Source organism: Prinia subflava, chromosome 11 (assembly GCF_021018805.1).
Source record: "Prinia subflava isolate CZ2003 ecotype Zambia chromosome 11, Cam_Psub_1.2, whole genome shotgun sequence".
Classification (NCBI taxonomy): Eukaryota; Metazoa; Chordata; class Aves; order Passeriformes; family Cisticolidae; genus Prinia; species Prinia subflava.
Window position 1 is genome coordinate 9,956,091 of NC_086257.1, and position 12,800 is coordinate 9,968,890.

Here is a 12,800-nt window from a genome sequence, read left to right on the forward strand (position 1 = left end):
AAAGTGAATTGCAAGACTGGCTAATAGCTCCCATGCAAGTCAACGTTAGCAGATTTGGCTGTTCAAGAGCATACTTTAAGTATTTTAAAATCTTGAATTATTGAGTCCTACCGTTTTAAATTTTACACTTGGTCTTTTAGCACATATTAACAGCATGGCAAGCCAGTGTTAGCAAGTGTCATGTTAGCTGGTCTGTGATCTTTGCCCAGGAGGGCAAGAAGGGCAGTGGCATCCCAGCCTGTGGCCAGCAGGACCAGGGCAGTGACCATCCCCTGTGCTCAGCACTGACAAGGCTGCACCTTGGATCCTGTATTGTTTTGGGCTTCTCACTACCAGGAAGACATTGAGGTGCTGGAGTGTGTCCAGAGAAGGGCAGTGGAGCTGGGAAGGGTCTGGAGCACTGGCCTGGTGAGGAGCAGCTGAGGGAATTTAGTCTGGAGGAGAATTTGGTGCTCTATTACAGTTACTTGAAAGGAGTTTGTAGAGAGTCTCTTCTCCCAAGTAACAAGAGGAAATAGCCTTAAGTTCCATCAAGGCAGACACACACTGGATATTAGGAAATATATGTTCATGGGAAGGGTTGTCAAGCCCTGGAACAGGATGCCCAGGGAGGTCGTGGTGTCACCATCCCTGGAGGTATTGACAAGATGTGTAGATGTGGCACTTGGGACATGGTGTAGGGGTGGGCTTGACAGTGCTGGGTTAATGGTGGGATTTGATATCTTGAAGGTATTTTCCAACTTAATTTAATTATTCTGTGTTTCACATGTTTGGTATACAGCTTCAGTCTTAATGTGCCTCAAACTGATTTTGGTTAAAGCCTAAAGTCTTCATACCCAGCTTCAGTGCAAACACCTTAGCACACGAAAAATTTTGCAGTATTTTGCCTATTTTGATTCTGCAAAACCATCAATAGCAGGCCAAAAAGCTAGCCCATAAAAGCCATTTGAAGTTACTATAACACATAATAATAATAAAAAAAAGAATAGTCACATTTTATATATTGATAGTTACTGGCAGCTTTTGCCTGTTTGCATTTTGGATCAACATTTAGTCAGATGGAGAGTTCAGCGTTTGTAGTAATCCAGAGTTAGGATTCAAAATTTTGCTACAATTTTGGTTAGAAAGCATCTTGTGTGAACACCAAAAAAAAAAAAACCCTAAATAAGAACTAGAAACAAATGTTTCACAAGTGTAATTGACCCTAGCAAGAGAGTTCTCAGCACAGCATTCTCAGGACATTGGTGCTGTTTATGTGAAATATGTATTAGAACGATGTCCTGCTGGCAGTACCTACTATTCCTAGAAACCAAGGATACCTTCTAGTAAGAGCTGAATGTTTCTATTCATAAGGGAGCTCCCATGAAAAGAACAATAATCAAAAGTCATGAACTTACCTATGAAACCTGAAGGATTTGAAAAATGGAAAGCAGATTGTGGCCATTGAGGTGCAGGTGGTAGCAAGTTTCAGGCATGTAAATTAGAGTAAAGAATGGAATGAGAACTGAAATCACTTACATGAGTGACATTAGAAACAAATAGTTCAGAAATTTTTAATCAAATGAGAAATCATTTAGGTTGGCAACTGCAGGGGTGTTTTTTCTGAGATTGTTTAAATTATTTGCATGCAAGTTAACATTAGTATGATTATATATGAATAGAAGGATCACAGTTACACTTGAATGACAATGAGCAACAGGTTCATAAGTACCTGTGGGACCTCTGGGACCAGGTCTTCCTGGAAAACCTGGGTCTCCTGGTTGTCCTAAAGCACCAGGTGGACCCTGTGGGCCATGGACCCCCATAGGACCTGGAAATAAAACCAAACAAAAATAAAATGCTGTCTGGATGCTTGAGTAACAAAAAATGTTTGGGAATCCTTAACTCTGTTGTGCCACAGAAAGGAATACACATTTCTTCTAAATACACATTTCCTCTTTTCCCAGTCTGGATCTGACTTAAAATTTGTGGCTTTTCTTTTTGTAGAGATTGGAAGTGATTGGTGTAGATGGGATTTCTCTACAGTGTGTGAGAGAAGCAGAGTATGTAGATTTCTGGTTTCAAACTCAAGAATCTGTTGAAAGCCCCAAGCTATTGATATGGGGCAGATGTGAGACTTTGCTAGTTCAAACACATCCGCATTTTCATAGTTTCTCAAGACCCCTGAGGAGGGGTCACAGTTTGCTTATCTGGCAAACTCAAATGTTTTACTGCCTTATTCTCAGAGTGGCAGAGGTTTCTTCCAACAGGCTGCTGTGAAGCAGTGCATGTGAATCTGTCTCTACTCTCATCCTCTACCCCAGCCCCCTCGTGTCTGTAGGTAACCGGGCAGAGCTGTGGAATGCCCAGCCTCCACCTCGTGCCCAGCTCCATCTCCAGTGGCCACCCCTGGGAACAAGGCTCAGTCACAGGGGCTGGCTGTGAGTGCACACAGAACTCACAAACATCTCTGACCGTACCCTTTGGGCCTTCTCTTCCTTGGCTCCCTGGAGGGCCTCTGGCTCCCTGCTGTCCTCGTGGCCCAGGATTACCTGGTGCTCCTCGAATGCCGCTATCACCTGGATCCCCTTGCACAAAGACAGTCTCTCCAGGAGGACCAGGATTCCCAGGATCACCTATGGAAAACACCTTTATTCCTAATGCATGCACAAAGTACAAACATCTAAAAATAGCCATGTTCTGCTAGTGGGTTTTTTTTTATTTTACTCTAGCGTGTTTTTCTTTTTTTTCCTCTAGGATGTAGGACAGCCCTTGCATGTTTCTGGAAATACTAGTGCTAGCCTTTGTCCAAGGAAGACAATGCTAGGAATCGTTCCCAAAGTTATTTAACTCCTGTGCAAGCAGAAGATGCAGCAAGTTACTGGTACATTCATTGAAACATTGTTTCTCTATATTTATATCTTATGGATTTATTACTGTATTGCTTAATCTGGAGAGCTGCATTTTGTCCTTTCTCTGGTTATCTCCCTAGTGTTCACTTCTCTGTGTATTCACTGAGGTAGTGATGGGTTTCTTTATTCCCTATGCACTTCTATACATTGTTTCACAGACAGTAACCCTATTATTCCTAGTAGTCTCAGGGATTTTTTACATGATTAAAGTTGGTAATTTTAGTTTTAATACCTCTGATGCCGTCTAAACCAGGTAATCCTTGATCACCTGGAGGACCAGGGGAAGCACTATCAGGAGATCTTCCCATAGGTCCAGTGGGTCCAACAGGTCCTCTTCTACCTAAGGGATCACATTAAAAAAAAGTCTGAGTGATTTTTCAGATTACAAACAGAAGTCAGTAAGTAAAAGAATGCTGACATGAGAAGTCATGGAGGTAATGTGTGCTCCCACTTGTATAACAAACATACCAGTCCCCAGGCTAATGAGAACATCTTGTCAAAGTGGAAGTATTCGTTATCTTTTTAAATTTTTACTTCTTCCCACAAAATCTACGTAACCTGAAGAATACCTCATCACATGTTGGCACATTGCCACAGACAGCTACGTTTTCCTGAATTCCAACAATGGGAGAAATAGTAACAATGTAAGGTGAGTGGGGACTATGAAATGATTCTGCCTGGGGCAGGATGAGTATTCCCAGATTGTTCCTAGCAGAAGGGAGTTATGCCAATTCCTAAAAACCTCAGTGAACAAGATGAATTTACTAGCCTTAAACTAGCCTTTTTCTTAATCTTTAATCTGAAATTTTACACAATAAAACATTTATGCCCTTGCTTGTGACAGGCAGAGTTGCAGGTTACCATCCTCTGCACAACACTTTGGAACAGTTGCAGCTTGTTAACATGTCGGCTGCATTCTGTTGCCTTCTCTTTTCTACCAGAAAACAAATCTAGTTTCTTCAGTCTTGCTTTTGACTCCATCCTTCCATTTACTTTCTGCTGAGTTTTCTCTTATTTGTCAAAGCTGGTCACAACCATTGGAGATGCCACCTATCCTATGTCAAACAGTGTTAGTACATCTCAGGATTAAACCTCCTCTTTTTTCCTCAGCAGCACCATTCTGTTGACTCCCCCAGTTCACAAATTAGTCACCAAACTAAGAAAAATTATTGTCTTCATCTTAGAATAATTCACCACACCAGATTTCACCTCCTGCTATTTTTCTTCCATGTATTATGTGACTGTGGCAAGGTCTGGCAGCATAAAGCTGATGTCACTTGTAATCACAGAATTGCTGAGGCTTGAGCAGGCCTCTGGAGACTTTCTAGACTAACCTGCCCTCAGAGCAGGATCAGCTAGAGCACTTTGCCTCAGGCTCTGTCCAGCTGGGGTTTGAGTATCTCCAGGGACAGACACTTCACTTGTCCAGGCAACCTGTTCCCATGTTCAATTCCCTTCACAGGGAAAATAAAACTTTTCCTTTTTAAAGTGGAATGTCCTTTATGTCAGTTTGTGCCCATTCCCTCTTGTCCTGTCACTGGAAGGAACTATGTCACTATGAAGGAACTGTCTCCAGGTCCTTCCCATTAATGTGTACCTCCCAGGTACTTACACACATTAATAAACTCCCCCTGAGCCTTCTCTTCTGGAGCCAAAGCAATTCCCCCTCTCTCAGCCTCTCCTCGTAGGACAGATGCTCCAGTCTCTTCACTTGCTCAGAACTTCCTCAAACACTTGCTTTCTTCCATTTCTGTGCAGTTCCTATATCACCAAGCTCTAAAATAACCATTGCAATCTTGTGAAGCAGTTCTATCTTGCACCTACATCAGAAGAGTTGATAGATTTACTATAGTTCTGGGACTGCCAGATCTTCTGCACTTCTTTCCTTCAGTAATTTCTTCCCAAGTGGCAACCCTACCTAGCAATTCCCTGAGTCTATTCAAGTCCATAATTTTCTATTTTCATTCTTTCCTATAACATAAACCAGAAATTCTGGAGTCTCTGTATCTCTACTCTGGAAACATCAGCATGTTACACGGAAGTGTTTTTAGGGAAACAATCTTCTGAGTCATGTTCATATTAACCAGAGTAAGAGCCTTTAGAAAAAGAAATTAAGTATGAGCCTAATTTCAACTCTGCAGAGCAGCACTTTAAAGAAAACCTTTTCTTACCTGGAAATCCTGGGAATCCCCTTTCTCCAGGGGGGCCTGGAATAGAAATACCAGGCCATCCAGGTTCACCTCTGTCTCCTTTTGGTCCAATTTCTCCAGGGTATCCTGGGGGCCCTGTCTCACTCTGACCTTAATAAGAAAACAATTATGTACATAAAGCTCACAGCGAGTACAAATACAGATGTGCAGAACAGAAATACCAGTTGCAGATGTTCCTCCTTGCAGGGGTTGCCTAGTGCTGTTCTTCTGGTTCTCTCTTGGAAGCTGGATAGAGTTTTGTTGAATCTGGCCCTAATTCATCACTTCCAAAGAAAGTAATCTTTTTGCTTGAATGCTCTTCTTCAGGGGTTATTTTATATGGTGTCATTATTGTCTGTAACTTGAAATGTAAACTGATTGCATGGTTCTCATTTAATTTTCTATCAGCATATATTTGTAATCTTTAGATAGATTATATGCATTGTTTTTAACAGTGCTTCAGAAGCACCTTTACAAAGTTGCAAATACATCAGCATGAGGGAAATCCACGTTCCTCTTAAGTTTGAGGCACAACTCCCACGGACTTTAAATGGAGCTGGGATTTCACAAGCTTCCTTTTAATCTGTTAGTTTTATCTTTTATATATTAAATAAAAAAAAATAAAGACTTGACTTTCCTTTGAATCATCTGCACTGAACTTTTTTATTTTATAAACAGCCTTGAAACATTCCAACAAAACTATGTAATGGAGTAATGGAAGTCTGAAAGTTTTCCCCAAAAATAACTGCAGGTGTGCCATTAAGCATACTTTAGATTATGTTTGAGAGTTTAGTCTGAGCCCTAATGATATCCTTCTGGTCAAGGCAAACAAAATAGCATGCACCTTTCCTTGCATTCAGTCATGTAGATTTTCTGTTCCAGTTATTTCTCATTTTACCTGGAGTTCCTGCAGAACCCTTTTGACCTTTTAGTCCATCCAAGCCATCCAGTCCAGGCAGTCCAGGAAGACCTGAGAGGTGTTACACAGGTATGACTGGGTACCACAACAATTCTTTACAGTCACAATTTAAAATAAAGCCTTTTTTAAACCTGACAACACATACTGGATCAGGATGGGGTATTTGCTGAATTTGATTACTGGCAACTGCAGGTGAGATCACACTGCAGTGCAGTCTTTTTGGTAAGGCAAATGTGAAAAGTTTAAAAATAGCATCATAATACAGTTCCACATCAAAGCAATAAGAAAGCACATCTTTTAATCCTTTAGGTACTTTCATCCTGCAGCTAGCAGATCATGGGCTGATCTGTAGAGAACTTTGTGGCTATGGCTGGACTGCTGCTGCTACATGTGGTTGCTACTCCAAAGTTCACTGTGCTACCACTTCATGGCCACTGATGGGGATGCAGACACTATCAAAGACAGCTGTAAAGCTGGAACTTCTTTACAGCTTCTGCTCAAAATGAAAGCGCAATTTAACCCAGCTATACCAAAAAGAGGCTAAATTTCCACCTGGCTTCTTTTCTCTGGTCCTGCAGATTTCACACAGAAAACTATGCTTTTTTGCAACACTCTATTAAAAAAAAAATCTTTGAACGGAGCGGCACAAAGTCTTTGAAGACAACAAATCTATAATTGAAACCTCTGGTGACACATGGTAGTATATGGAGCAGCTCTGTTACTAGTGATGTTCACTGGCACTTGCTGTTTGTGGTAGTCAAATGTAACTTTTGCTTTATAATTTGAGCTTTTTTAAAAATTGCTAAAACACAACAAATAAAACCACTGATGGAACTTTTTAATGCATTTTTTAAAAAGTTGAACTAATCTAAGGTTGTGTTTGTTGTGTGCATGGTAAGAACATGTCATCAGTGCTTTTTAGTTCCTAGGTTGTATCAATAAACTACCAAATGTGAGAACAAACATTCCTCAGTGCAGACAGCAGTCTGTCACCTGGTTATAGCAACAGGTCTGGCAAAACTGATGGGTCATTTGTGACAGGTCTCAAAGAGGTGTCAGAGACAGGAACAGGCTTGGGATGCCTCTTGCAGCAGAGAGGGACACTGATCGTCAAGGAGCTGAATGATTCTGTCAGTGCCTGTTCCTGTCTCTGTTCCACTTCTGCTGCTCATCTCTGCCTCCTTTCCTCCCCCATCAATTCCTTTCCCTGCCCTGCAGGATTCCCAATCCACTTGCAGTGGGTTTTCCCCACAAGTCTGAATTATCTGGGTGTGCCTCCTCTCCTCTGGCTCTTTCCTGGCACAGATGATGTAGGTTCTCTGCTGGGTGCCTGCTCAGTCCCAGCTTGTCCTGCAGCTCACCAATCTGCCATGTATCCAGGGCAGGCATCTTGGGAGAATTTACTGCTCTGCTTAAGCACATATGAATGGATATATTTTTTAAAGTTTATAAACTGGTCAAATTTGGCAAGGACAAATAGCTGTAGGAACAGCAACACAAATACCCTTCATCAGCTGCTTCACCTGCCAAATTTAAGTGTCTTCAATTCAAAGATAGGTCATCTGAGAATGAAAAAAGAAAAAGCCCTAGAGTTCTCTAGAAGGTACACCAAAAATTATAATCATATAGCTTTGTTCTCAGAAACTGTTGGATTATTTTAGTTAAAATTTAACAAAGGATGAATTGAAAAAAAAAATCCAGTGTGCAGGCAACACCAGTCTGGAAAAATTTTAAATCCAGAAAATTGTTTGAAAACCTGCAAAACATTTATAATATACTCTCTGTATAATCCACTTTACAATATGGGATACTAGTAATCCAACCTGTAATATCTTCTATGACCTTAATTAACTGTTCTTTAACTTTTCATGACATTCTAACTTTGATTCCTGCTTTCTGTAGCCTTCTTGTGCTTTGGACATGTTCCCATTTTAAAATTTATGTAAGAGCTGCTTTTGGGGAGTTTAACAGTGGTATTTTAAAATTATTAAGAGCTCCTAACTAATTTTGACCCCCAGGTCACCATTTAAAACTTTTTTGATCTTTGGCTCATTCAGGCAAGATTGATGGCTTGGTTTTTACTTGCTTTCCAGGGAATTTCTGACACATTTGCCAACAATCCATTATAATATCAGCACTTGTAATTCTAGATTTTTGGATTGCTATAGTCCCATATTTCTAGGTACAGCTGAATTGGCTGACCTGAGCATGAACCACTGTTTCTGTGTTGTACAGCCCAGTTCAGCTCCTACTCACACAGATCCTCCTGGTGATGGTCTGAGTATTATTTGCTCCAGCAAGGATTACTCACACAAGTAAGGCTTGCCAGGCTAAGCCCTTAACTAGTAAAACTACTGTAATAAAGAAAATGGGATTATGCTTTGATACATGATATTTAACTTATTTTTTAAAATCTAGAAGTTCTTTAAAATCTAAAAGTTCAGGGACAAGACCTTGAATGTAACTGAGAACCAATGAGACTAACGAGGCCATGTAATTAGCTATGAATTACCCATTTCATTTCTAACGTTTGCACCAGCACTTGTTGCAAACAACACCAAAATCTGTATATCCAGTTGAACTGGAATACAAATACCAGTCAGTCTTCATTACTGGATAGTTTCAAAGGTATTAACCTTCTTTTCAGCTATGCTGGCAATACACAGAATCCTCAGCTTAGCAGACAACTCTGTCCTTAATGAATTGCCATTTGGGACTGGACTTTTCCCTCTGCAGGACGTGTGTTAATGTTATGTTCCTGTGCAGAACTTGGGATAACTTCTGCACAGTAAAGAAGTGTCTTATGGCAAGAAGTAAAGAGCCCATCAATTATAAAGAAGTTTTCAGCAGAAGAATGTTTTTTTTCTTTTTTGACCCCTTTCAGACATCCCTGCTACTGCAGATCTCTGCCTTTGTTACAGCAAATATTGTTTGCAACACTAAAATGTTCTCTTGCACATTATCTACCAGCAGGGAATCTGTCATGACAGTTTAAATCAGCACTGCTTATTTACTGCAAGCAATCATAAATTGTTTCCATTTTTCACTTGAATTTTCAGTCATTGGTAAGAAACCTTCTCAATTTGTCCTTAAGCTGAAATTGAAAAAGTGGATCTATTGTGGTCTCTAACCATTTTTTATAGCCCCAAGTGTTACTTTACTGGGGTTTCTATATATGGGTCACTAACCTTCTTTCTGTTTGGGAACTATTTATGAGCCACACTATAACAGACACAGGATACAGAGTTGATAACTTTCTTTATGGAGTATTAATAACTTACAATTTCAATTCCAAGCACAGTAAAAATTAATAATGTTCTGCAACAAAAACAAATGTATACATGAACTGACATTGAATCTAAACACAATAATTTCAAGAAGTGTAAATTAGGAATCAGAGAAAATACTTCTATGTTAAATACTCCAAAATCAGACAAGCAGCAAGAAAACCAACAATAAAATGCAACTCAAATTATCACAATTTGTTAAAAGAAATTTGAAAAACAAAGCTGTCATAGCAGCCTGCTGGGTTTATAGAGTAACAGTGGCACTCCATGGTGAAAATGTAGAACGCAGCATAACTGAAGTGAAAGTGAAACAACTGAATTCAAACTCTTTTTTTCTTTCCTAAAGTTCTGCTATTGGTTACATCAACTAAGCCAGACTCTATTTCTACCTTCTTCCTTACTCATTTTAGACTGTAGCCTAATTTTCCAAAGTAACACTTATGCTACTGCTTAAAGGTAATGGGAACTGGCTTAAGTCTTCTAGCAGTTTAAAAGACCACAGAGTCCAAACCACAGTCACAGGCCTTTTCCATTTTCACTATGGAAAGAGTATTTATGTCTGGTACTGTCACATTACCACTAAAATGGCACTTTATATTCTGTTTACCTTTTCTGCCTTGGAATCCAGGTAACCCTTGTAATCCTGGAGGTCCCACAATTCCAGGTTTCCCTTTTTCTCCAGGTTCTCCTGGCAATCCTTGAGGACCTGTAGGTCCTGAGAGTGAAACAAACCCCCATGAATATGCAATTCTATTAAACTGTTGATTTTTTTCCCCATGCTATGCAGCACGCTGTGTTAACAGCAGTACCTAAAAATGTTTGGGGATGTAGGGAGAATTGATGGGTCTTGCTCTCTGAGACTGAGCAGACAATTGCTGTAAGTACAGAAATAACTTCAAATGCCCCCTTCATATGAACTCTGATTCCTCCAGCCTCCTCACAGAGATGCCTCAGCTCTCTTCTCCTGTTCCATATCTATTTTGAGCTATTCCATGGCACTATTTTTAAACTTTGGCATTACCTGGTAATCCAGGTCGCCCTGGATATCCAGGGTCACCCTTTGGTCCTGGTCTTCCAGGCTGTCCTTGGATACCTGGTAAACCCTTCTCCCCTGGAAATCCACAAAGTCCTTAAAGAAAAAAAAATAAAAAGCAATTGCTACAGAAAAAACACTTGGAGAAAATAAATGTTTAAGTTCAAATTTGTCTTCAATCAGACAGAGGTACCTGGCAGTCCTGGATCTCCTGGAGGCCCTTTCCGACCGTGTGCACCAAGCAGAGGAGTTGGGTCCCCTCTCTTGCCTGTTGAGGTACAAGGAATTCCATTTTATACAAGCATCCTTTCCATCCACAAAACCACAGCTGGACACTTTTGTAAGATCAGGAGAGTCATTAATAGATATAAACAGCTCTAGAAGGGGCTAAAAGAACACAAAACGAAAATTGCTTTGGCACATGCAAATTCTGACAGTTCACTTTGATTGCATTTTCTCTTATTTGGTTTGACAAATTTTCCATATCCATAAGAATGGATTTGTACATGGTTTTCATGAAATTTTTAAATTCTATGAAATTTGACGGGAATTAATCTTCTAAATTAGCAATACCTACTTTTAAAGGAAAAAGCTGTTAAAGGATATACTGAAATGCAACTTTAGCCTTCAGGTAAGTAACACTTGTTTCTAATTACATTCATGTTTTATGGGAAAAGAGGACAGAAGTGAAAATAATTTTCTAGAAAGTCTTCACCATCTATCCCACATATATCATACCAATATTGCTCTTTTCAGAGCATGTCTATATAAACTCATTACCTTTAAATCCTTTGGGGCCAGTCAGTCCTGGATATCCAGGGTTTCCTGGTAAGCCAACATCACCCTGATTTTTTTAAAAACACAAAACAAAAATGTTTGACATGGATATGTATAGCAGGAATGATCTCCAGGAGCATTTGGTTCTCTTACGAAAACTGTATCTTAAGCTCAACAAAAAACCATCTTGTCCTTGTTACATGTCTTACACTGGCCACCACCAAGATACTGTAGGTTAGACTTGCTAATAATTTTGAATTTGTGCTTTTATAGCTTATTCTCATTCTTGGCTCAAACAGCTTAATTTCCCCACAGATGGCCTAGATAATTTGATTTTAAAGGTACCATAAAATATATATCAAATATTGTTGTATGTTACCCAAAATTTACTATAAACATTAACCAGAAATATTGTGATGTCACAATAAAAAAAAAAATTTCCCTGTTTTTCCTTTTGAATAATAACCTTTAATCAGCAAAGAAATTTGATTAAACAAACCAAGAAAAAGTATGTCCCTTTACCAAGAAAATAACTGCTTTTTCCTTCATGTAATCTCACTGTCTACCTACCCAGCATACAAGAAGTGAAGAATTATACCTTGCCTGGAATGTTTGTGTGGTTTGTGTATTTGTTCTTGAGCTTTGCTCAAGAGCTTTGCTCTTGCCTGGGTTCTGCCTGGGGCAAAGATGACTTGCTTTGTCTTTTCTGTTTCTTTGGTCACTTCACACAGCAGGATATGAAGAAGCAGCTACAAATTAACTGCATAATTGTGCTGCTGTTATGTTATGATCTCTGTGGCAAGTGGTTTGTCAATCTGTTCTTAAGAAAAATGTTAAAGGCTTGACTGTGCATCTGTTTTTTACCCCCCTATTTAGTGTAGTGGAGCCTGGACTTCAACCACGTGTCAAAGCACTACATCAGAACAGGCAGCTAAGAGAGGTCCTTTCCTAACTCCCACCACAGTTCCTGCTAAAATGTAACCAAGGCACAGAGGTGTTTCATGAGTGAATTTACAGCTCCTACTGCACTGGCTGTCTCTTCTCAGAGGGAACATCTAATGGGTAATGGGTGAGTACAGTACAAGCACCCTTCATCCTATTACTCAGAGGCAGGAGATAACTGCTTAGTCCAGGACATTTCACTACCAGTCTGTTTACCTGGTCACCTGGTTCTCCTGGAAAACCTGTGATTCCTTGAGGGCCCTTTGGTCCAGGCAAACCCCGAGATCCTGGAAACCCCATCACTCCAGTGTCACCTTGGTCACCTGGCAGTCCTGGAACACCATTCTTCCCTGGCAATCCTCGTGTGCCTCTGAAACCAGTATTGCCTTTTTCACCTGAAGTTGATTGCAGAACAAGATAATGACCAATCATGTCAAGGCAGTGTTTGACACTGATTTTCAGTATGGCAACACTTTCACTCTTGGTGTTCTGCCTTAGTGATAATGCAAAGAAATTACGCAGCCAGTTTAGGAATCTGTGGACATGGTACGGTGGCTGGATGTCCACAGTGAAAATCACCATGATTTATGTCAGAGGAGTGTGTGCGTATGCAGGGCTTTCTTTTATGAACTTACCTCTTTCTCCTCTCAATCCATTCTCCCCAGGAAGCCCTGGATCCCCCATTTGTCCTTTCTCAAGACGGAGGTTAACGCAGCCACTGTCTCCTGGGGCCCCCCTTTCACCTTGGAAGTAACATATGCA

The 12,800-nt window shown here is 40.2% G+C and overlaps 1 protein-coding gene across 1 annotated transcript in view; it reads right to left on the reverse strand.

Moving 5' to 3' along the window:
• The window catches only part of COL4A4 (collagen type IV alpha 4 chain), a 62,841-nt gene that overhangs the window by 7,863 nt on the left and 42,178 nt on the right, over positions 1 to 12,800 (reverse strand). Inside the window, exons 32-43 of the mRNA XM_063408636.1 lie at positions 12,674 to 12,781; positions 12,255 to 12,433; positions 11,100 to 11,163; positions 10,513 to 10,587; positions 10,308 to 10,415; positions 9,894 to 10,001; positions 5,979 to 6,050; positions 5,063 to 5,191; positions 3,124 to 3,231; positions 2,460 to 2,615; positions 1,712 to 1,810; positions 1,398 to 1,406 (exon numbers count right to left, since the gene is read on the reverse strand). Coding sequence (XP_063264706.1) covers positions 1,398 to 1,406; positions 1,712 to 1,810; positions 2,460 to 2,615; positions 3,124 to 3,231; positions 5,063 to 5,191; positions 5,979 to 6,050; positions 9,894 to 10,001; positions 10,308 to 10,415; positions 10,513 to 10,587; positions 11,100 to 11,163; positions 12,255 to 12,433; positions 12,674 to 12,781 — 1,215 coding nt within the window. The remainder of the gene's footprint in view (positions 1 to 1,397; positions 1,407 to 1,711; positions 1,811 to 2,459; positions 2,616 to 3,123; positions 3,232 to 5,062; positions 5,192 to 5,978; positions 6,051 to 9,893; positions 10,002 to 10,307; positions 10,416 to 10,512; positions 10,588 to 11,099; positions 11,164 to 12,254; positions 12,434 to 12,673; positions 12,782 to 12,800) is intronic.